Source organism: Podarcis filfolensis, assembly GCF_964270895.1.
Source record: "Podarcis filfolensis genome assembly, chromosome: 9".
Classification (NCBI taxonomy): Eukaryota; Metazoa; Chordata; class Lepidosauria; order Squamata; family Lacertidae; genus Podarcis; species Podarcis filfolensis.
Genome location: NC_139610.1, coordinates 50,236,068 through 50,260,742, shown reverse-complemented (window position 1 = coordinate 50,260,742; position 24,675 = coordinate 50,236,068). Strand labels below are relative to the sequence as shown.

Below are 24,675 nucleotides of genomic sequence, written 5' to 3'. Positions count from 1 at the left end.
TCGAGAAGGCCCTCTGTCCAGTTCCCTGTACCCTCACTTCTCACAGTGAGGGAACCACCAGAAGGCCCTCAGAGCTGGATCTCAGTGTCTGGGCTGAACGATGGGAGTGGAGACACTCCTTCAGGTATACAGGGCCTGTGTAAATGGGCAGGGGAATCATGTACTGTTATATATATTTAACAAATATGAATTAAAACAACAACAACAGAGTATTGTCCATATCTGTTTTGCATACACTGGTAAGTTAAGATTGACAGCTGGTTCCCAGTGTTGTGTGTGTGCTATGAAGTAGATGACTTCAATTTATAATCTGTATAATTTGAAGGATTTATTGTTTTGCACCTGTGTGCAGTATGCCTGAATTCTGAGTTATATTACAAAGTACTATGGTTGGTGCTTCCTTTTGCTTCCTGCTGTGACCTGTGGGAAAGGCTAGCCTTCCTCCAGAAGAGCTTTCGTGGCTTATAAAGTCAGTCCTAATAAAGACTTTGTTGCACAGAAAAGAACATTCTAACCTTTAGCGCTTCCATGCCAGCCTGGATAACAGGAGCAAAGACAGTCTCACTCTCATTAGTGTCTGTAAACATCTCTGGAATCTGGTCCAGCAAGCTATGACAGGGGGGAAAGATCAGTGTTTCAACAGGTTGGAATGGACAGGATAATCCTTCAAAGAAAATAAATCATATAGACACCAGGCCCCTTTGCTGAAAGATTTAAACTCTGCATTAAAAAAAGAAAACAAATGTTGCTGGTGCATTAGCCTCTACAAGACTATGCACAGTTCCCTGTTTTGCAGAAGAAACTGCTTTCTAATTTATTTAGAAGTTTTGTATGCAGTGAAAAGATTTTAAAAGCTACAAAATACTTTTCAAGTAAATTATAAGCCATTTGTTGAATACTGCACAAAAACATTAATTCCTCAATCAAAAGGCAGATTTGTAATGCTGTAAGGCAACTTTCGTTTGACTGCACCGATATACCAAAATAAATTACGGCTCTTGTGTACGCACTCTATAAATAGTGTATTTTTAGCAGTGCAATCTCAGTCATATTATTTATTTGCAAACAGAAAGCTGGTGACTTAAGTGCATTTAAGTTCTGTGCATTCAGCTTTACAAACTTGGAATATATATAAAACGGGTCAGCATCCTGGAAAAAAGACTTTGGCAACCCCAACCGCTATTGCATCCAATTTGTTGTGGGCCTACTGTTTAAAGTTCTTGTCTTTACTTGCATCGGCTTTTGCATTGTTGTAATAATTCCCATCAGCTCCAGACATCAGGTCAGGGGTGATGGGAGTTGTAGTCCAACAACACTGAGGGACTCATGATTAGGTTGGTCTACGGACATTATGTACCCATGGAAGCACACATACAATCAAGTTTTACATGCATATTTCTCTAGGTCATAACCATGGTCTTTAAATATGTGATTGTCAATTTTTGTAGGTTGAAAATTGATGAAATCACCCAAGGTAATTGCTATTGAAGATATTCACACATGAGCATAAAAAACATAATTTATATGTTTACTTGTTTATGACAGCTTTTGACTCCTGAAAGTTGACGAGGAAACCATCCAGTAAAGGGACAAACACTTCACTGACATCAGTGACCACCATCATCTGAGGCTGGCCAAGATTGCGTTTTACATTGAAGAAATGGAGGACTTTGTTGTAGGTGACAAATCCAACCCGAATAGTTGAAGCCTCCTCTTGCTCCTCCCTGGAAGAGAAATGGTTTTAGAAAACACAGCTGCAGGTTAAATTTCAAAAGCATTATTTTGCATGGAGGAGGGGGGAAAGAGAACTTTATTAATTACCATATTAATATTAACTGTCATATCACGAGTGTCTAAACTGTACAACAAGAAACAATCTTTATGAAAGACTTAGATTTTAGCCTGAGACAAAGTGAATGAAAGGCCATATCTGAGCATCAATAGGATATGTACACACATATCTTGGGAACTGTAGTTTAAGGGTGCATGGAACTGTAGCTCTGTGAGGGGTAAACAACAGTTCCTAGGATTATTTGGGGGAAGAGCTGTGCCTTAAATGTATGGTGTGCATGCAGCCTTAGTGTTACTAGTGAGCCCACTATGAATTTGTACTCACACTTTTCTTGGCCACATTTCTTTCAGAAAACAGCACAAGGGCAGCTGTCCCCCCCCATGGCTTCAGCAAAACCCAGATGTGACGAGTGTTGCTGAGCTGTCCTTGTGACAGTCATAAAGTCAGTCCTTTCTGCCTCCTTTCTCCATGAGGCAGGATGAAGCAGCTACCTCAGGCAGCGGAAGCCCCCAAGGCTGTGCCACAATGGGTGCTCCATTACCTACACCACTGGAACTGGTGCCAATTTCCTGTGATGCAAGATCTCACAAGATTTCACAGTGCGAGAGAGATGTTGCGAGATTTTGGCAAGGTCTCACCAGAAATCAGCGCTGATGGCGGCTCGACTTCTCTGTCAGCAGCTGAGGTGGCGTGGTGCTGCTGCTGGTATAGGTGGGCAGAGCTGAGGCAAAGATGGCACAGCAGAGCTGGAGAGTGGGGTGGCACATCCCACTTTGCCTCAAGCAGGAAAATGCTGTGTGGCACCCCTGCCCCCACTCTGCCCTCTGAAGTACTACTGTATTTCAAATTGGGGGGTTGGGGAAAGCCAGATAAACATTTAAACAGATGAACGTACACTACCAGGAGCCTGAAGTGTTAGTATTTTATTTTAAGCTAAATACCTGTTTGAAGCTTGCGGGGCAGGAGTGAAGAGAAAGAGGAAATACGTCCAGAATAATCAGATGAGTAAAGGGAGCGAAAAGCAAATCTCACTTCTGCCAACCACCACCACAGCTCTGTACCAGTTCCTGTCCAATATGTAAGTACCTCAGGTTGCGAACGTGAGCCATGTGGGAGGCACGTTTGCAACACACAGTGCTGCGTCTGCGCATGCATGTGACGCGATTCGGCACTTCTGCGCATGCACATGACATCATTTTGTGTTTCTGCGCATGCACGAGTGCCGAAACCCGGAAGTAACCCATTCTGGTACTTCCGGGTTCAGTGCCGTTCGCAACCCGAAAACGTGCAACCCACAGCATTTGTAACCCGAGGTATGACTGTAGCCCAATGTATACAAATTAAACACTAGCATATGCACCCAACACGGAGCCAAAAACCCTGGTTTAGTTCTGTAAGCCAATAATACACGCAAGTGGCAAAAGATTCAACATGTAATCACAGAAAACCCAGAAACCAGGGTTAGTGGCTTCAAATCAAGCCAACATTTGAAGCCATGGTTTAAAGTCGGCTTGTTTTCCCACTCGCAACAAGGGAGAAGTGTAGACATCAATATGCACTGGTTGACTGTGGCTCCCTTGTCTCGTGTGCCATTGTCGAAACATGCTAGAGAGCATGCATCTCAAACAGTATTGGAATGCTTGCCTTCTTGAGGGACACAGGAAGGCATTAATTATTTGAACAAGCTGAACAGAACTGAAGGAGTTTGACCTTCCTACAGCACAGCAAAACCAGCAGACGGAGTACATATGGATTCTGCAGTCACAACATTGAGGAGGAGGGAGCAAACCAAGACATTCCGTGCCATTCATGTCATGGCTGCAGTGCTTGATGAGGAGCAGAATCTTTCAAACCAACAAAACTGGGAACCCCAAGAAAGTGATATCCAGAAGGGAAAAAAGAGCATGGAAACACTATGCAAACACTAAAGAATTTTTACCTGGCAGTTACTACATCTCCACCAAGGGTGCTAAATGTACTAGAAGTTTACTGTTGTCTTTACCTTGGAAGTCTATCCAATACAGTCTTCAGTTCCTCACAGATAAGTTTAACAAGGCCACTCTTTATGTTATTGTAGGAAACATCAATCATGAAGATATAGGCTGGTGGCTGTGGAGGCTTGTTGTTCTACAAAAAAGAAAAAAAGAAATCAGGGGGGGGGGAAATACCTACCGAAGATTCATAATCCACCCAGATATTTCCACAGACTACCCTAATAATTGTTGGGCAATCATTTTGCTTATTTATTTGCACGGGTAAGTCACTGCCTTAGGATAATGTTTTTTACTGACGAAAGTTGTGTTTCAGTAAAACTGTTAAGAATTGGACAAATATTTCCCCCCTCACACAATATTTATACCTAGGTGTTTAACAAGTAGCTTCCCCATTTTTATTTTTCATCGTTCTAATCATTCATTCAGTCATTCATTCATTCATTCTGTATGAAGCTTTTATTTATCCAGTTTAAAAGCTTCAAAAATATATACCTTCAGATGACTGTAGCAATCAGAAAACAAAGTTCAGATTTTCAGCATTTATTGATGAACAATCCCAAGTAGACAATAGGTTAAAAGCATGCATCACATGTATCTTGTTTTTATTTTTTAAAAAAAACCAAAGTTGGCAGAGAGAAAGAGACACTGGGATCGGCACACATAGGTGGCCCCCATGCACTGTGGTGACACTGAAATCTCTCTCTCTCTCTCTCTCTCTCTCTCTCTCTCACACACACACACACACACACACAGAATTTCACCCTAAGAGACAGCTTCCCAGATGAAAAAGCAGCTTCAGAGTGCTGGTGAATGTGGAGAAGATGTTCACTGGGACCATGGCAAAAAGAAAAAGGGCTATGTCCCCGTGCACTATGGTTCTGGATCTGCCTGTTATTTGTAATGGTAAAATGAGGCACATTAAAATGCATGCACCCAGTTAATGCAACATGTGGCTGGTTCTCAATAGGTAGTTTTTATCCTTTAACAAGTGTCATATATGTAACCAAGAGGCACAACTACTGCAGAAACCTACAGATTTCTGCATGCTACTGCTTCTCTTGTGAAGCATCATATAACACACACACACACACACACACACACACACACCAAATTTGAATCAAATACATTGATACCTCCACTATTTATACTCAACGTTCAGCAATTTTTGGAAGACTAATTACTTTAGAAATTTAAAGTATAAGCAAATACTCAAAGAAACAGACACAAATGTTTCTCAGAGCTCTTTTAAAGAAAGCCAAGGCAATTTATGAGAGTCAACTGAGATATCAGGTATCCGTTGCAATCAGTTGCAGTCTCACCTTCGCTCCAAGAACGTAAAGATGATAAACAACATACTTTCCACACCAACCCCAGCACTGCAAACTCCTGGTTTCAGAATGTACACACAAGAGGCTCCCCTAACATTTCCATTATCAAACAAACAATCAGCCTGAGCGCTTGCACGTGTTCAGTGTTTTGTGAAAGTCACTTCCTGGCCTATAATTTACTTGTTAAAGTTCATCGAAACATTCACAGGTTAATCATGGATATGGTAAGATGGAAGTACATATCAGCAACAAAGGTGATAACGAGTGCAGGATTTTTGTCAGCATAGCCATAACAACCCTTATTTTCCTTTCATTCATTTCCAAGTGACTCCAAAGCAACACCCGGCAGTAAAATATGTGAGCTACAGCAATGTAAGTGGAGATCTGAAGTTTTCAAAAGCTGTTGCAGTTTCTGCATTTGCAGCAGGCTGACAAACATTCTCATAACTTATGTAAATTCTATAGCACTTTTTGAAAAGACCTTGGAGAGATTCATGACACATCACAGGTGCCAACTCCCAGGGTGCCCAAGCACCCACAAAAATCCCCATGAAGGGGCCAGGCACCCAGAAATTTCGGTGCCAGGGCCATTCACACTGCATGGCACCCACAGCTCTAGGCACCCCTGGTCGCAGGGCTAAGTTGGCACTCTTGCGAGACATTTATTGAAAAAGCAAAAATTTTACATTTACTAAATCCATTCCAAAGAATTGCAACACTACTCAACAGCTGTTATTTGTTAATGTTTTTCTAGCTGTTCATCCTCACTGTTATTCAATAAGGCAAAGAAAAATTGTGGTTTTCCTTCAATGTAGGAGGGAAATACATCATTATGCTTTTGTTGTATTCGATACACTCTCCCCAAATCATGAATGTACCATTCTAGTGAGAGACTTTACAATGTGGAGCGTCAACAGTAAAAAGGGACTGTCAACGGTTAAATTAAAACCTTGTGTAAAATGAAAATAGCTTAACCCCATGCAACCTGACTGAGAGGTCTGTGCAATTTTGTACGTGTACAAATAGTTGCCTTGAAATGTACAAGATGTCCAGTCAGTTTAACCGAGGGACACATTCTGAAATCGCAAAAGGAAAGGGTATGGACAGAGTGCCTTTACTGAAATTAATGGAAATGCTCTTACAGAGTATGCACTGTGCACACATAACAGTTTTTGCAACAGTAAACAACTCTATGTCCCACTTAAATCAGGTCAGAGGCTCATCTAGTCCAGCATTCTATTCTCACAATAGCCAAGCAGACGCCTATGAGTACCCACATTAAAATCAATGTGAACTTATGTGACATTTAACTTTATTTGGATTTCACCTAATGCATTTAGAACTGGGTATAATCACTGCGGGAGGCAGTGGAAGATAGGAGTGCCTGGCATGCTCTGGTCCATGGGGTCATGAAGAGTCGGACACGACTAAACAACAACATAATCACCTTGACTTTGGTGCAGACTAAAACTAGAGACTACGCTTAAACCAGTAACAGACCCTCAAAGTTTTCCTATTTCCCAGGAACAGTCCCAGATTTACAGAAGCAGTCCTGGTTTCTTATTTGAACCTGGAATGTCCCAGTTTTCCTTAGGATGTCCCTATTTTCTCAGAGAAATGTTGGAGGGTATACATTAAGGCTGCAGCCCTAAGGACACTTACCTAGTAGTAAGCCTCACTGATCAAAGGGACCTAATTCCTCAACAAATAGTTAATAAGTATCTGCAGAGCTCTTTCCTCCATCTATAATCCATGCAAGTGAGTCTCTCACTTCCTCTTTCATTTCTTTCTTTCATTTTGGGTGTGTGTGTTTTACAAATGTAATGGGTTCTCCTTGATTTAGCACAAAGTTTACAAACTGTTTTCCAGGCTGAACAGACTTACCTTGCAATAATCCAAAGTAGCAATGTATTCATATGATCCTAGAGATAACTCTGGCCTTTCGTAGTGGTCTATTCTTCTGCCAATGTGATCCAGATGTTGAAAATAGAATGGAGGAACTAAAGAAAAAGAAAAACAGGAAGCTGATTTCTCCCCTTTTGCTAAACACACAGATGGCTCTGGGTGTGTGCTATATTCCACTATAGTTCTGGCAGTGGCTTTTACATCATGGGAAAGCTCAAATATATTGTGGAAATTAAGAGGTAGGGTAACATCATGTAAGTAGAATAAACTGCCATGTGAATGCATAATCTGGCCCCATATAAGGCAGCTTCAAATGCAATACAAGCTAGAAATTTGCTAATTCAGACTTTTCAACAAAGCACTCATCTTGTTTAAGTTTATAAAAGTGGGTGGCAAGGAATGGCAAATAGCACTAGGTCCAACCTCCTTCTCCACTCCACTGTCTATTACGAATATCATGATAGTTCAGGGAAGACTTAATACTAGTGAACAAGAAAATGACAAAATTCTTAAAAATAAGTTAGAAACATTTTGGGTGACTGTGGATAAGCCCTTGCTCAGCTGTTAGGGTGCTCGGTTGCTTATTTACTTCAAATGTTTATGCACCCCCTTTCAAGTGAATGTTCTCCAAGGCAGTTTAGAATAGATTGCAACAATAAAACGCACACCCTGGGGCCCTTGCTCTGCAAGCCAGGGACAAAGCCCGGTGTCTTTTTTCATACTTCTGCAATCCCAGGGCAGGTATAAATAGGATAAACATGAGTCTTATTTGGTGGCTCTTTTAAGACTCCCAGTGCCCTTCCTTCTCCAACATTGAAACAAAAGTTTGCATTACAATTTTCGCTCAGAGTCCCCGATGCAAAACAACTCACTAGTGTCTCACTGTTGCCAGTCACCTATTCAGCAAGACTGGGCAATTTTCTCTTAATCCCTCTGCTTATGATGAGTACTTGAAGCTTTAATTACAGTGCATGAAAGGATACAGATGAAAAGGCCCTGCAAAAGTGCAAATGATTCTATTTTTACTGCAATATCAGTTTAAATAATAATTTGGTAGCTTATTGCTATGCAAATAGTAGGCATTTGTAAGAACTTCATGCTGAGTTAACAGCCCATGATGCCGACGGCCCTCTCTCTCTATTTCATTCTGCAGATTAAGGTCTGAGACAAACAAGAGTTGGCATAAGTCTTTCGAGGTTCATGTTTCAGAGTTGAAAAGATTACTGTATTAGGGAAAGCTCTCTGCTGCCACTTTGATCCAGCTGAGGAAATCCAACTAGATACAAACGTCTCGAAAGACTCATTCTGGCAAAGTCTTGGGAACCAGCCAAAAGCTCAGGAACTCGTACTTATGAGTCACATGCAACTGCACTTGGACAAATATGGCATGGCATCTTGCGTTCAAAGCAACTCCCATCACGGGAAAATTAATGGATGATTTAACCATTAAAATCCTCTGTCATAAAGGGAGGCAACAACCTAAACATTTGCTCTTTTCTGGGCAGTTAAAATATGTTTCCCCCTTTGAAACACATTTTCAGCCTGCTCAGAAAATAATCTCATATAATGGCATAACCTCCTCTGCATACCTATTCAATCTAATGAAATTGCAGACAAGACGTAAATCATTACAGCAGCCATATTATTTTACAGAACTTTTCAGAACAAAGGATTCAGGTACATTTTCTCATAATAGTTTGATCATCCTTGTTGAGTGCATACATATGCATTCCCTAGGGAAAGCCAGTGAAAAGCTCAACACAGGTTTTGCTCTTAAAGTTTATTCTGCATGCCAAAATGCCTATGCCTTTCCAATTCCAGATGATTGCATCCTGGAAGGAGCATTTTCTTAATGCAAGAATTTCTAACTCTTCGCAGCTTTCAGGCTAGAGAAAACAAGAGCTTTGTTTTGTGCTCTTCCCAGCGACATCCATTTTCCTGGATCAAATGGTTAAGTAATTCCATTCTGATATCCAGGATGACACAAGGAAAGTCCATAGCAAAATTAGGTCTAAAAGAGCATGAAGACCACATATAAAAATTCTGATGTACGAGTCATTCCGCAATTCAGGTTCACACGAAGTTAAGCATTTAGTATATATTTTTTAAAAATCCATCATGTAGTTTTAGCAAGATTCAGATCCTTACTTTGGAATGCAACCTTGGGCTCACTTACTTTCTTAGGTATCTAAATTAATGTGACTTTCAAGTCAATGCAGATTGGCCTGAAAATGAAACAAAGTCTTCAAAAACTTACTTTAAAAAATAAAAATAAAGACCTAAGTAGTTTCACATTTGATTAGAAAATGGCTTCCATTATTTCAAAATAAATAAGTACTACTTACCATCGTTCACACAGTTACAAAATCCACACTGATATCGTCTTCCACCCTCAATGAACTGCATGAAGGGGCACATATAAGCCTTGCACCTGTTGCATCGAATAGGTCCTGTTTCACCATGATTTACCACATAAAGGGGTGTCTACGGAGAATTAAGAAAACCACTTAGCTGCAGATTAAACAAGATCACTAAACTACCAAAGCACCAATCAATTTCGAATTGTTGCTGGTTTCGTATTCTTATTGCAGCTGTGTAGCTGAGTCCTTGGTTTGGATCGCCTGGGAAACTGTGGTTTGAGAAACCAGGATTTCTTTGCCAAAACCTGCTGCGCAATGAGAGTATGAAAGGGAAATGGTAAAGGAGCACCTGGATCATTCTCAACAAGGATTTTTATGTTAGAGCCAAGCCAGAGCGTTGATTCATAAATACATCTTCTTCACATCCTGTGTGAAGAAAATGGTGTTCTCACTAGTTCACAAACCGTGCTTATCTTTTCCCTGTTACTTAACTGAAGCAAGTGAAAGGAAATCTAAGATCACCGCATGCTAACTCTTTACAATGGAGAAGTTCTAGATTACCAATCAAGTTTACTGAAGCATTATGTATAATTACTAGGGAACAATACAGTTAGCTAAGCTCGTGCGACTCAAAGTTACCTTATTTTAATGGCAGCATTAAGCACAAATCTCTCCCACTGAAACAAGTGGGATTTAAAAATGCTTAACTTTGGCTGGATCATACCTACTGTAAACAAACATTTAAGCCACTAACCCCACATAATTGTGTAGGATAAGAGTGATAATATATAGTTGGAAGTAAGTTCCATTGATTATAGGGTCTCTTCTAAGAAATGTCCATGGCCCACACAAAATGTTTTTTTTTAATTAATTTGCTCTCTTTTACTGTTGAGAATGCTTTGTCTAATTTATTTTTTGCTAGTTCACACTGTGTTCACACTGTGTACAAGTTTGTTATTTATTTCAATAAATATTTCTCCCAGTATTAGTTTTCAGTCTTCCCAAAAACCTTTTTGCAAAATATGATTGCATGTGTGCTAAATACTATCTCCTCTACCAAAGTTTTAAAACAGAAGAGCTTCCTTTTGTATGTTGTTGGGCTCCAACTCTCATCGGCTCCAGAGAGCATAGCCAAGATCAATAATGATGGGAATTATAGTCCAACATCCAAATAACATGTTGGCTACCCCTGTTTTAAAATGCTACTTTGATATGACAATTCACCAAGAATGTCACGCTACAATGAACATTTCTTCATTTTTGAAAACATAACCTGTTACCAGTAAACCAAATTGAACAATCCAACAAAAAGTATGCTTAACATTTTGCTATTTAACAAGATACATTCTGGGGTGGGAGAAGAAGAATGGCTCTTGAAATGTTTTGATCGTGTAATGGGAATTTAGCAGGAAAACTTCTGCCGGCGAAAGGCAAATTTCTGCGCTTTGATATAAAATGTCAAAGAGCAATTTTTCCAGACCAATGCTACAATCCAGATTAGATAGTATATATGGATCTCTCTTTGAAGCTGAAAAAACAAGCCTCTTTTAAACTGACGAAAGTTTGCCTTTTCAGCATTGGGAGTCACAAATATTATGTCTCTGAACCAATGCCCAAAGAATTAAGCATTCATGATGGATAGCCTTCATATATTTCAGTGGCAGAATGGAAACAGAAGTTAATAAGGATATAAATAATTTGAAATGAATGGAGCAGAGGTTTGCAACAGCAATATTTAGTAGCCCCCACCCCCAATCTTCCAGAGAAGATTTTATGGGTGCCCAGGGGACTGCAAGCAGGGGAGGGGCATCCAATCCACCAACTATGTCTGTTCCACCAGCATATGAACACAGATTTTACCCTATGTCTATAATCCTACATACAATACTTATGAACAAACTCCACTAAACTTAGCAAGCCTTACTGCTAATTGGTATTAGATTTGGACAGGGTTAAGTATTTATTTTGTGCTGGATTGTGCCCAACACACAAATAGTTTGGTTAGAGGTGATGAGGGTTGTTTCATTAATTTCCTTATACATGCAAATATGTATTTTTCCCATACATATTTTCTTGTTGGGATACTGCTTTGCAATGGACAATGAACCTCAGTGAACTTATAAAAGTGAAAAGGGAAACTGTAATAAACACATCATCTTAAAAGTGTCTCCAGAAACCAGAAGGCTCAACATACAAATAAGAATGCTCATAAAAGTCGTTGGTTAAGGTTAGGAACTTGCAGACATATTTTTTTCCTTGCCTGTATCCAATTTATTGCTACAGACAGGTTTAGTAAAAGGAAAACAAATCAGCTTGGTTTTTTATCATCATATTTGGAGTGGGTTGCCCCACTTTCCGTTCTTGCTGCGTCCCTAAGGAGGCAAAATTAGCACTGTGTGTTTTTAAATAGTTTTGTATTCAGTTTCTTCCTTTTTTAGATGTCAGCAGTACTAAATTAGAATACAGGCATTCAAAGGAAACACCCACACTGTCTTTCTATAGTGCAACCAGAGTACAACTAGAAGCAATAGGAGTTTTTTTGTGTGAGTGGGAGTGTTATCATATAATCAGAGCTGCCACAGCATCACCCATTTAAACTAAGTTAAATGTGTAAATACATGCAAGCTGCTCTGCAATAAGATTAAAATGCCCACTCATTGCAGGAATTATCTAGTTACCCCCAAAATAGTACCGTTCAACTTTCATGTTTTTAGGAAACCACTTACTCTAGTAATGTCCTATTTATTTTAAATCTACACTCCTCAATGTGAGATTGCCATCGTGGTTGTTAGAAGCAATTATTTTGGTTGAGTTTTATGGTTCCTTGAAGTCATCCCCTTCTGGATTTTAAACTAAGGCTTTTTGGTTCAATATTTCCAATGATAACACAAGTAATACAAAATCAACAACCTGTAAAAAATGTTTTCTACAAATTCAGATCTATGGCCAGCAGCTTCTTTTTTGATGATTACATATGAGATTTAAAATTAATTTTAAGCCTACAGTAATAAGGCAACAATTTTGTATGCATGATTGTCATTTCACTCATCCTAGTAAATTGATAGCAATGCACACATATCTTATTGAATTGACTAAAATGCGGTACACACATTGTACTCATACTGGGGTGGGGTGGGGTGAAGAAATAATTTAATTCTCTTATGAGAATAAAAGTGATGTGTAGATTTTGGAACACACACTTTTTAATCCACCATACTTTCTGTAGGTGGCACTGTGTACTAGGAGATATTGAGGGCCTGTGCTTATTGTTAAATCTTAAGCAACCAGTAAAATTTGTAGTGCCCCCAGAGTAAAGTAGGATACTTTTTTCCTAATCAGATTGGTAAATGCTAGACATGTATTGCCAATTTCTCTCATATTTATATTGTATACAAATGTTCATCCTAGAACAGTTAAAGTGCATTTACAACTGATACTATTTACACAATTTTGTATCTAATCAACATTAAAAACAAGTTATGGTTCCAGTACATTGCTTCCACCATATAATCCCTCACAATGCTACAATTTGTAGAACCCTTCACAAATTACAGTTTGCAGGATTCTTTGGAGGAGTGAGGCATATGCAGCTCTGGTTAACAATTTGTGTGGCATTGTTCCTACATGTATCATATAAGATGAAGGCCATCAAACTTGGATTCGCAGCCTCTTCTGCCTTAGAAATCTGAGGCAAATGGTGGTGACGAGAGGAAATTCTAGGCCTAAAAGGCAAAATAAAAACCGGCAAATCGCCAGGTCTGGATTATATTCACCTGAAATTTCTCAACAAATTCAAATGTGAAATTGAGGCTCCTCTAGCAAAAGTATGTAACTTGTCCCTAAGAGCAGCCTTCATATAAGAAGACTATAAAGTGGCCAAAGTAACACCAATTTTAAAAAAAGAAATCTAGGAGGAATTATAGAAATCACAGTGTAGTTAACTTAATGTCTGTTCCAGGAAAACTGGTGGAAAGTGTTGTTAAAGATAAAATAATGAAGCATATAGAAGAACAAGCCTTGCTGAAGCAAAACCAGCATTGCTTCTTCAAGGGTAGGTCCAGTCTGACTAAGCTATTTTAGTTCTTTGAAAGTGTTAACAACCATATAGATAGAGGTGAACTTGTTGGCACAGTGGACTTGGACTTTCAAAGAGCTTTGAGAAAAGTACCTCACGAAAGACTCATGAGTAAGCTTAGCGGTCATAGGATAAAGGGAAAGGCCCTTCCATGGATCAGAAACTGGATACTTAACAGGATGCAAAATAAAGGAATAAATGGGCAGTCCTTTCAATGAAGGAATATAGAAAGCGGAGTCCCCAAGGGTTGATATTGAGACCCATGTTTTTTAACGTATTCATAAATGATCCAGGGTTAGGAGTAAGCAGTAAGGTGTTGAGGCTCACTGGTGATTCTAAATTGTTCAGGGCTATCAAAACAGTAGCAGCAGCAGTAGCATATTGTGGCAAACTCCACTTAATTTCACATATACACACAGTGTGGTCTGAACTGGCAGTGGCTGAGGACGAGGAACAAAACATTGGGATCAAAGTAGATGAAGATGTCAACCCAGTGCTCAGCAGCTGTGAGAAAGGCAAATTCTATTAAGAAAAGGAACTGAAGCCACCAACTTGGATGACTAAAAGAAGTTTAGATATATTCATAGAGATAAAGGCTATCAATGGCTACTAGCCATGATGGCTATTGCTCTGGCTTCTCATTGGAGACTGTGTGGTTTTGAATACCAGCTGCTAGAAACTGCAGGAGGGGAGAGTACTCTTGCGTTCGACTTCTGCTTATGGGCTTCCCATAGGCATGTGTGTGGCCACTGGGAAAATAGGATCCTGAACTAGATAGGCCATTGAACTGATCCAGCAGGCTCTTATGTTCTTAGAATATGGTAGCATTGGTCAGAGTGACATCATCATACATGTGACATTGTGTGTCATTTATAAATTAGATGAAGTGATTCTGGTGAAAACTGCCTTAGTGGTCAAAGACTTTCTTATTGTATGTTGCAACTTAATAGTGTGTGAATGCTGTTAAGACAAAGATGAACCCATCTTAAGAACAGCCAACACAAATTTTCCTCACATCCATCATTTGAGGTAAGAATTAGTTACAGATAGGTAGCCGTGTTGGTCTGCCATAGTCAAAACAAAAAAATTTTTTCCTGCCAGTAGCACCTTAAAGACCAACTAAGTTAGTTCTTGGTATGAGCTTTCGTGTGCATGCACACTTCTTCAGATACTATCTGAAGTAGTACTATTCTTCAATGTAGTACTATTCTTCAGTGTAGTACTATTCTTCAGTGTAGTACTATTCTTCAGTGTATCTGAAGAAGTGTGCATGCACACGAAAGCTCATACCAAGAACTAACTTAGTTGGTCTTTAAGGTGCTACTGGCAGGAAAAAATTTTTTTGTTTTGAGGTAAGAAGTAACAGAGGCATGCCTGGGCAGTCAACATGTTCACAGATGTCAAGTGATAATGTCACTTTCTATGTCACCGGCATAGCATGAAATCAAAAAGGCAAATAAAACCCTTTTACATTAAATCCACAAAACAAAGCCAAGGGAACCAAGACAACATTGGCCAATGCATGAAACTAAAGGTTTATTACCACATTCCATTGTCAAAGACACCATTTTAATTGGGATTGTGGCATCTATAGAATTGGCGCCATAAGCCAGATGTGAGTGACCTTCAGTATTTTTTTTTTTAGAAGTTGCATGGCTATGTAATTATGCAAAATTTGTCATTTTTGAAGATCCATGCAACTAAAACCTTCAAAATCATTTGGATCTGGCTGTTTTTAGATAATGGGATGAGACAATGCATGGAACCAACAATTGGTTGTACTATGACACAGCAGGGAATACATGTAATAAAGTCATTAACAATATTCTAGTATTACAACTTTTCTTTAAGTAGATATTGCAAATGCATTGTACAATGCATGATTAACAAATACAAAGTCCATTCTGAAAAAAGAATTAAAACAGGCCAAGTCCTCTGCTTTCTACAATATCTTATATGTGTACATCTTCACAAGGCGACGTTTTTATTTTTGTAATTCTGTGTTCTCTCTCTCTCTCTCTCTCTCTCTCTCTCTCTCTCACACACACACACACATTCTTACAAATGTATGATATGCTTGGTATTGACAGCAGAGTAGAATACCACAAATTCTAGTGATTGTGGAGTCCAAGGGGAGAGTGGCTGAATTAACAAGACAAAGTACATGCAACTACTTCTCAGCTTTGAAGTGCTGAACTGTTATTTGGATGATAGGCCACACTGTTTATCAAGGGAAGGTCAGTAGTCAGGATTAACCAATGATGGAAGCAGAAACATGAAATGGAATGCACGATGATAATCAAGAAACTGTACTTAGACAACATGTCTCCAAAATGTCAGTGAACAGAAGCAATCAGAATGCAGGAACTGAAAGGAAAGAAATTGAACAAAGCTTGTATGCATAACTGATGGGTAATTGCTACTTTAATAAGAGAGTTATAGTTTTAACTTTGTTATCAGAAGGTCATGACAACAATTTACAACAAAGCCTCTGCTTCCATACCAAGCCTTTGCCTTCCATGGCTTTCACTCAGGGCTGAACTGATGTGGTTGGATTACTGTACTGATATTTGCAGCCGTCCATATAGAACTAACAGAATACCATGTATCTGTGATTTTGTACAAACCATTACACAAGGGTTCTGAGAAAATCTGCAAGTTTCTAATTTCTGCTCCAAGCACCATCACTGTTTGTTTCCCACTGGCATAAAATAAAGGATATTTTCTGTTAACTAAAAGTTTATTCTGTACCCTTCATTCTTTGCATCCTTCAAGCCTGCCCAGCAAAAGAGCCCAAAATTAATTTGGTTTTCTTGATGCTTTAAACACATTCAGGAAATAATTCCTATGCCTATAATGGGACATACATGCAGTAAGGCTAACTAATTACACACACCCCAAATTGCTAACTTCAGTTTTCAAAAACAGATGTCTTGTAGAAAAAATATAAGTAAAATATTATCAGAAATTTATAAGATATAACAAAACTTATCTGTATAAATCTGTGCCTCTCAAAGGTCAGTAGTGCTCCCTCTGAGGTCTGGGCCATAGGCAGCTGCCTAGTTGGCCTAATGATAGCACCAGCCCTGCATATATGGTCCCCAAAATAGTATTTTCATACTGAAAGTGGGGTTCATAGATTCAAAATTCTGTTCTATCATATAACAAACTCATTCTCTCTTCTCCCATTAGGAAAACAGGATTAGTGACTAGATATACAGGAAAGTGTCTGAGAAAGCATGTTCTCCATAGGAGAGAGCACGTGTTGCAGTTGGGGATACAAGCCACGCCATTGTTGCTGGGCGGATTTTGGCGAAGAACCCAGGCAGCGAAATGGTTAATTGGGTCGCTGGGGAGAATTGAATGTTGCCAAATTTGGAGGTGGGGTCAGAGGTTTTAAATGCTGGATGCCCAACTTTGGGCGTCCTCTTGGCTGTTTGCACCGGATCACCCGCCCACCCTCCCTGTAATGGGGGGGGGTTCGTTTGCTTGACCTTGCTATGCCTGTCATGGGGTCATCTGCCTTGGTGCAGGGGCCTGGTAGGAATTTTGCCATCTGGCTAATTGGCTGGTGCCATTTGGTTTTGCCTACTGCGTAGCAAATCGTCACAACTTGTAAGGTTGGCGGTTAGGCATTGGTTAAAATTGGTTGGTGGAGGGGTAAGTGCCTACCCCTCCAATGGTGTTGGAGAAAGGGAATTCCGTTAAAGGAATCCAGGGGATTGCCATTCTTTTTGTCCTTGTCCCTGGCATCAGACTTGGGCTGTGCAAGCCCCACAGGAACATGCGGGTGAGAAGTGAGGGACTGAGGCCCAGCTTCATTTCTCACCCAATAATTGTTTCCCACACTGGCTTCCGCTGGAATCCGGAAGTCAGTTCTGTTCCTGGGGCAAGGACAGATAGTCATAACCAATGCCTAAGCAACCACTCACATTTTTGTATTTTGAATAAAGTTGTGGCCAAAATTATGCCAAAAAACCTTAAACAAAAATTTATGTGTGATGTGTGCATTATTTTGGGGGGTGGCATGGGAACCTCAACACGCAACAGGAAGTGTTGATCACTTTGCAGATCTAAAGTGTCAACTTCATATTTTATCATAAATAAATCAAAATTAAGAAGCAGAAGCCTATGCAGAGCAGGACTGGTGAATTATGTTCAACATTAACCAGTAGGAAGGAGAGAATCATTTGGGCCTGAATAAAAACAACAACAGCAACCCAGACAACTATCTAGTTATTTCCCAGGAAGGCTCCTTCAGTTCCATGGAAATTAATCTTTAAATGAAACATCACCCTCAAAATGCTGAGAAGTAGGGCGTTTTAAATAGAAATGTGCTTATGTAAAGTCAGTTAAGGAGATATTTCCTTTGCACATGTAAACTCCATAAAACTTTGTATGATTTCTTGAAAACCAGTGCCTTAAATCTTCCTCCGATTCAGCTTTGTAAAATGTGCAAGGTCCCTCAAGGCTTGGAGCAGGGTTTACACTCTTTAATTTATGACTGCTCTTATGATCCATTTTGGCAGCAAAAGAGCGGAACACAGTTTCCATTTCAGAATATGGACTCGTCCATACTTCTCCTTGTCCTGTGCCTATAAAGCAGGGATCTAAGTGGTTTTCTGCTTGTCTCTTGCTTCCTAGGCACAGGTCCAAGAGGTTTTGTGTTAGCCACACAGATTTCCCCTGGAAAATATGCTGTTTACCACTGAACTGGAACAAACAGCAATCCTCAGAAAACCTGACTGCCGTATGTTCCAATCCAGATGCAAACTGCGGGTTTTCCTGGGGAAAAGAGGTAGGGCAAATGGAGGTGCAGACGAGCCCACTAAAATAAAGGACAACCCCCCCCCCACAAAAACATTGTCATATAATTGCCAGAGCAAAAAAACAAACAAATGAAAAGCACAGGGCCTGATCTGTATTTGCTGAGTGGGAAGCAAGACCTTTTGTCAACTAGCTTTCCCCTGGCACAGAATTGCAATTGCTACCTTTAGGTTAGTTTTGAAGGGTGAAACATTGACACTTGGCCATTCAATGAGTCCTTAAATAGAACTGTACAGCTGAATTGAAATACTGAATACTATACACATTTGATGCAGCCAGTGGTGGGGCAGAGCTGTCTTCCTGTCACTGGTGGTGTCTGCAACTTACCAAGATAGGGTGGAGCAGCGGTGAGGTGCTCCCCTCCCCCACTTTAGTGGCTAGGTTAGGGAAAGTAGAGCAGGTTGCACAGGGGACAGTTCTGTTGTCCAACACCACACTGCCACTCTGTGCCCCCAGCATCCACTGCCTAATATGACTAGCTCATTCTGCCCAATGGTAAAGCCTGTCCTTGTGACTAAGACCACAGCCCTTACCTACTCATTTTACCCCAAAGAGGGCTAAAACCTGGCCTGCATGCATTTACTTTCTTTAGATTCAGACATGAAACAAGATCTTGACCAGCTCAAAGATAACAGAACCAGGATTTCCAAAGTGCTATTTAGTTCAGCACTCAGATGCAAGGCGTTCCAACCATCAATCGACCTAGGCAATTCAGATGAGCCACAGTGCGCTAGAAACAGGGAGCATGTGCACTGCAGAAAGTCCTGGCACACAAAAATGAAAAAGAACAACAACCACAAAATAAATACTGAGGTTTGTCGCTAATATGATCAACTTTCCACCACAAAATTTCCTTCCTGTTGCAAGTTTAGCAGCTCTGTATATAAGCAAAGATCATCGAGTGAAGGTCTGTACACACAACGAGGGAGACGATGCTTGTCCACAGACAGTTTTTCCGGGTCATGTGGCCAGCATGACTAAGCTGCTTCTGGCGAACCAGAGCAGCGCATGGAAATGCCATTTACCTTCCCGACGGAGAGGTATCTATTTATCTACTTGCACTTTGGCGTGCTTCCGAACTGCTAGGTTGGCAGGAGGTGGGACCGAGCAACAGGAGCTCACCCCATCACAGAAATTCGAACCGCCGACCTTCTGATCGGCAAGCCCTAGGCTCTGTGGTTTAGACCACAGCGCCACCTGCATCATAGTAATAATAATAATAATAATAATAATAATAATAATAATAATAATAATAATAATAGCAGCAGCAACTGCTTCCTCCACCACATCCTGACTCATCCTGGTCCACATATTGGATGAAACTTTTAACTGGAGTCTACATCTAGGAGTTAAACATGTGCAGGTTGAGTCTAGATTCTTACCTCTCAAAGTACATCCAAAGCATAGACATATTTCTGTAACCCATTGCAAAAGAAAACCATGTTTGGTGCAATTCCATGCCACTCACATTCTGCCTCTATCAAGCAATTTCTAGATGAATTTGGAAATAAAAAAATAAAAGATGGCAGCAGCTTTCTTTTTAGTTCTGATTCTGCAATCACACAAAATGATTTCTCCATCATCAAGAGAAAAAAAGGGGGTCAGCTTTGAGAAAACCCAGATAGGCAATCCCCCATGTTTTCAAAGAAACCTATGAAAATACAGTGTCTGAAAAACAGACAAACTACAGCCAAGAGTCTTGATTCTCTGCCATCAGTAATCTGAAAGGTCTGGACTACTAAATGCTAATAGGTATGGGAGTAAAGGTCAGAATGGGAGTGGAATATCCTATGAAATGGGGTGCTTTCAAAGATCACTGCATTGTTCAGACCAGCCTCAGCTACAGAATGCTATGTCTCTTCAAACTCTGGTATTATGCTAGTGAAACCTGCAGTATGTAACAGGTACTGGGGCTTATGACAATTTACACTATGAACCACTTAAGTTCCAAGACCTTCTCTTATTCTATTTACTTCCTGCTTTTGAAATTTCATCCTCTATTAGAGAAATCTTACACAAATAATGAAATCTAATCTATAGGAATATATTTATGTTACTTATATGTAATCCACACCCTAAATGTCCCACGTGGTACACATAATAAACATGAAAACCAATAACAATACCCACTGAACTTTCAACTTACCAGTGTCTCCTGCCAAAGTACATTTTACTAATTGTAATAAGATCACGGGGGGGGGGGGAGGGAATCATTTGCTAGCAATCCAAGTTCTTTTTAGACATTTTAAACAAACATACATATATTATCTGGAATTGGAATAAGATTTTTGAATTTGTAGAATGTTACCTCTAGCCAAGATAATATTAGTGGCAAGTAACATAAAATGTTAAACAAAGATCATCTGGTTTATCCAGGCTTGGCAAATAGTCATACATCTCCAAAACAAACTTGCAGAACGCCTGGCCTAGCATGATAGCTGCTGGCTTTTATTTTTATAGTCTGTTGCTAAAGCAGTGGTCGGCTAAAAATATATTCTGTCAAACAATGATATCGTATTCTCAAAGAAATACCCTATAAATACCCCTGATAGGTCATCCCTATTGGAGCGAGGAAAACGAAAAGAAATTCTGTTGATGAATATAGAAGGAATCTGTATAGACAAGGTTCTGAAATACAGAACTACAGACAGCAATATAGTTATAAGTGTTTGAGAAATTATTTCTTCAAGGAATTCTTCACACCCAACACATCCTTGTACACCCAAAATTGGATCCATAAGATGGTTGCCACAATCCAATGCTGTTGTTTTTTGTATGGAGTTCTGATAAACATGGAGAGCTGTAATGTTTATTTCAGTTGAACCCCAAATCGCTTTATTTGAAATGAACAGAACAGCCTGGATCCACAAGTGTTCTGTGTGGACGTCTTTATCTAAATATTCATCAATACATCATTCAATTTTAAAAAAACAACTTTTAGAATTTGTGTGTGAAGAGCCAAGGAATTACAGATCAAAGTCTCTTAATGGTTCACATGTGGAAAATTCATGTACATGGACTATATAGAAAACTGATAGCATCTGAAACAGCTCTTCACACTTGCCAAACCCCTCAGGTTAAAGATCAGAAGTAGATGCTTTTAATCTTCTCTTGTGGTTTGTAAATGAGAAGAGGAGGGAACCCAAGGCTCATGCAGGCTCATTCACGTAGCAGGAAACCATAATTTCATCAAGAAGACTAAGGAAACTGTTAGGAAACTGAGGTTTATTTAAATCAGGTTTCCCCAACATGGTGCCCTCCAGATGTTGTTGGACTACAACCATTATAAGCTACAGTCAACATGACCAGTGGTTAGAGATAAAAACTATGGTTTAGCAAGAACAAGTCAGGATAAAACTGTCCATGTAGCTTCGTTCATGCAGTTTGAAAGTATTCTCCCTATTATATCTAAACATTAAGGCCATAGAATCTTTTTTTAAGTTTTCTATTTTCCTCATCTTTTCTTCCTTCTGACTTTGTTCTCTATAGACTAAGTAGTTGTTTCATCTTAGTATATTATAAAAAAGACACATTGTAATGGGTATGCATTTTTTTATATCTTTGAATAAGTATAAATAAATAAGATCCTGTTAAAGTTCAAAGATGGCTCTCCTTGACAATTGCATCTCAAGACATTTATTGTGATAATAGGTTACGAGAATTCAACAGACCCTCCTTGATGATACCATGAACTTAAAATTTGTAAAACAAGTGGCCCAGTTTCATAGATACTTTCTCCACACAGATTGTTCTTTCCTGTCAAAGGATTATCATTCCCCCAGACCAAGGGTCAATCCCAGCTGAATTCAAAGCCATTGAAAACCTTAACTTGTGAACAAAAACATTTCCTCTCAGAGCTTCAGTTTTATTCTTTTACCTCATTTGATGGAACATTGGCAAACGGTTTGATGATAGCAGCTAACGGAATTTGAGCCTGTTTCGCCAGATCTGAAGATGAAGGAAAGCAGTATGTGGTACATCGAATGAAGCGAGGGCTGGCATTACCTAGGACAATCAAAACAATGAGAAGATTTGATGAAGTAAAAAAAATTAAAATAGCATGTTTAGGGCTAATTAAAAGCAACTTATAATTCTTATAATGAGACAGAAGTTCATCACATAACATTTTAGAGCAGGAAAAGGAGAGATTGCAGGGTGGGAAAGTTTCTCAAAACTGCTTCCTCAACTTTTTCCACCAATGCCACTTGTTTTGTGGTCTGAGCTGTAATAACTGCAATTCATGCTCCGTGGCTGATGTTTTAAATCCACAAGTTTCCAGAGTGAAAGCAGGAAGCATTATGGTCACTTGGCCTTGGCTTCATGCCAAAGTCATGTCATCACTTTGTGTTGTCAGGAAGCCAAATCAGAGAGGGGGCAATGCATCCTGCTCTCTCTGGAAAACTTGTGGATCAAAAAAGGTGTGCAGTCACGGCTGCTGGCAAGTCTGCATCACTTGCATCACCATCAATAACCTTCAGAAATTCACATCTCACAATAAGTATAGAGATTGAGGCCTAGCACTACTTAAATACAACATCTTGCTCCTTCCACTGAACTCCTTAGTAATTTCTTATAAACCTTTTGATTTTTATTATGTTCTATGAAAAAGAAAATCAGGATTGGTTACGATTTAACAGCTCAAAGCATTGTCAGTTTAATGATCAAACAGTAAACACAACAGTATCATCAAATTCCAGTCAATCCTAAACAAAGAAAATCCCAGTCAATCCTAAACAAAGAACCAACACAAACCCAGTCACTAAAAGCAATTTCAAGCAAAAAGGTTTATACAGCACCCCCCTTACATGCATCCCACTCATGCATGACCGCCTTTACATGTATTAAATACATAAATAGATTGACCTCCCCTTATTCGGGGCTGCTGCCCAGACAAGGGAATGTAGCCTTCAATCAACCAGTGGTATGGGGCAAGAGGCGCCTTCTCCCCCCTCCACCACATCTTTTCACCCTCATCCTGATGCCAGTATTGCTGGGTACCCTTCTCACCCCTTGCCCTCTGTGGCCAGGCTCTTCAGCCCTGTGCTCGCTGTAGGCAGGCAGGCTCAAAATAGGCCAGGCAGTGGCCCCGAGTGATTTCCAGGGTGCGCCCCCCAATCTCTCTTTCCTTCCCACACACCCTCCATATTACAGTGGGGTGCTCCCCACTTTACAATATGTCACTTATGCACAGAGGGGCCTGGAACGTAACCTTCACATAAGTGGGGGGGGGGCTGCCTGTAGTCAGACAATGCTTAAAGTCAGCCTTGTCAAGGAAAATGAATTCCACAATTGTGACCATTCACCAAGAACCCATTTCTATATACAGTGGTACCTCAGATTAAGTACTTAATTCATTCCGGAGGTCCGTTCTTAACCTGAAACTGTTCTTAACCTGAAGCACCACTTTAGCTAATGGGGCCTTCTGATGCCGCTGCGCCACTGGAGCACGATTTCTGTTCTCATCCTGAAGCAAAGTTCTTAACCTGAGGTACTATTTCTGGGTTAGCGGAGTCTGTAACCTGAAGCGTATGTAACCTGAGGTACCACTGTATTGTTGCCCTGTCCGCTTGACAAACAGAGGCAACCCGCCAAAATATCTTCCTGGCCAATTTAAAAAGGCATCATAGAAATTAAACATGAACATTCCTATCAAAAGAGAAAGAGAAAGGGGGGGTTCAATTTCTCATAGGAAATGAAGCCAGAAATGGTTTCCTATTTACCTTGATCTTGGATCACAGAATCTGTAGTAACTAGAGGAGGAACTTGACCCCTGATGTTGGTAGCATAGATTTGACCTCCCCGGGACACTTTGTCATTTTCGATAACCTGGATCTTATGGATAAAATGTTTAAAATTGTAAGAAATGTGAGCTTTATAGTGGTTCAAGAATAAGGGCTTCTATGTATACAGGACAATTTCTATATCCAGCATTTATGGACATAGATGAGGAACCTTTGGCCCTCCAGGTGTTGCTGAACTAACTCCCATAATCTCTGGCTATTGGTCACGCTTGCTAAGATTGATAGGAGATGGAGTTCAGGAACATCTGGAGGGTAAGTAGTTCCCTGCTTCTGATATAAGAGATAGGAATCCCAGGAGCCACACCCTTGTCTACTGAAATATATTGGGGGTGCTTTGCTCAGAGCTCCACACTTCTCAAGAGATTTGAGGATGTACCGGAACTCTGTGTGTGGACCAAAACTGAAAAACCATACACAATTAAACTTGTTTGGAATGGTAACAGAATGTGCCTTAACTGGATTCTCCCTTAGATTTTGCAGCTTGGTTCTTCTGGAAAGATTTCTGGATCAAAACTTGGAGCGAAAGGATTCAGCTGCATTCCAGAGGAGTGCCTCAGAATTTTTCTAGGAGGAAACTGAATGGGTAAAACTAA

At 40.0% G+C, this 24,675-nt stretch overlaps 1 protein-coding gene across 2 annotated transcripts in view; it reads right to left on the bottom strand.

Annotated features, from left to right (window-relative positions):
* The window catches only part of SEC24D (SEC24 homolog D, COPII coat complex component), a 56,050-nt gene that overhangs the window by 17,597 nt on the left and 13,778 nt on the right, over positions 1–24,675 (bottom strand). For both annotated transcript variants that reach the window (XM_083571118.1, XM_083571117.1), the window contains exons 7-13: positions 24,002–24,113; positions 22,159–22,286; positions 9,365–9,503; positions 6,999–7,114; positions 3,795–3,919; positions 1,533–1,724; positions 516–609 (exon numbers count right to left, since the gene is read on the bottom strand). In XM_083571118.1, coding sequence (XP_083427244.1) covers positions 516–609; positions 1,533–1,724; positions 3,795–3,919; positions 6,999–7,114; positions 9,365–9,503; positions 22,159–22,286; positions 24,002–24,113 — 906 coding nt within the window. The remainder of the gene's footprint in view (positions 1–515; positions 610–1,532; positions 1,725–3,794; positions 3,920–6,998; positions 7,115–9,364; positions 9,504–22,158; positions 22,287–24,001; positions 24,114–24,675) is intronic.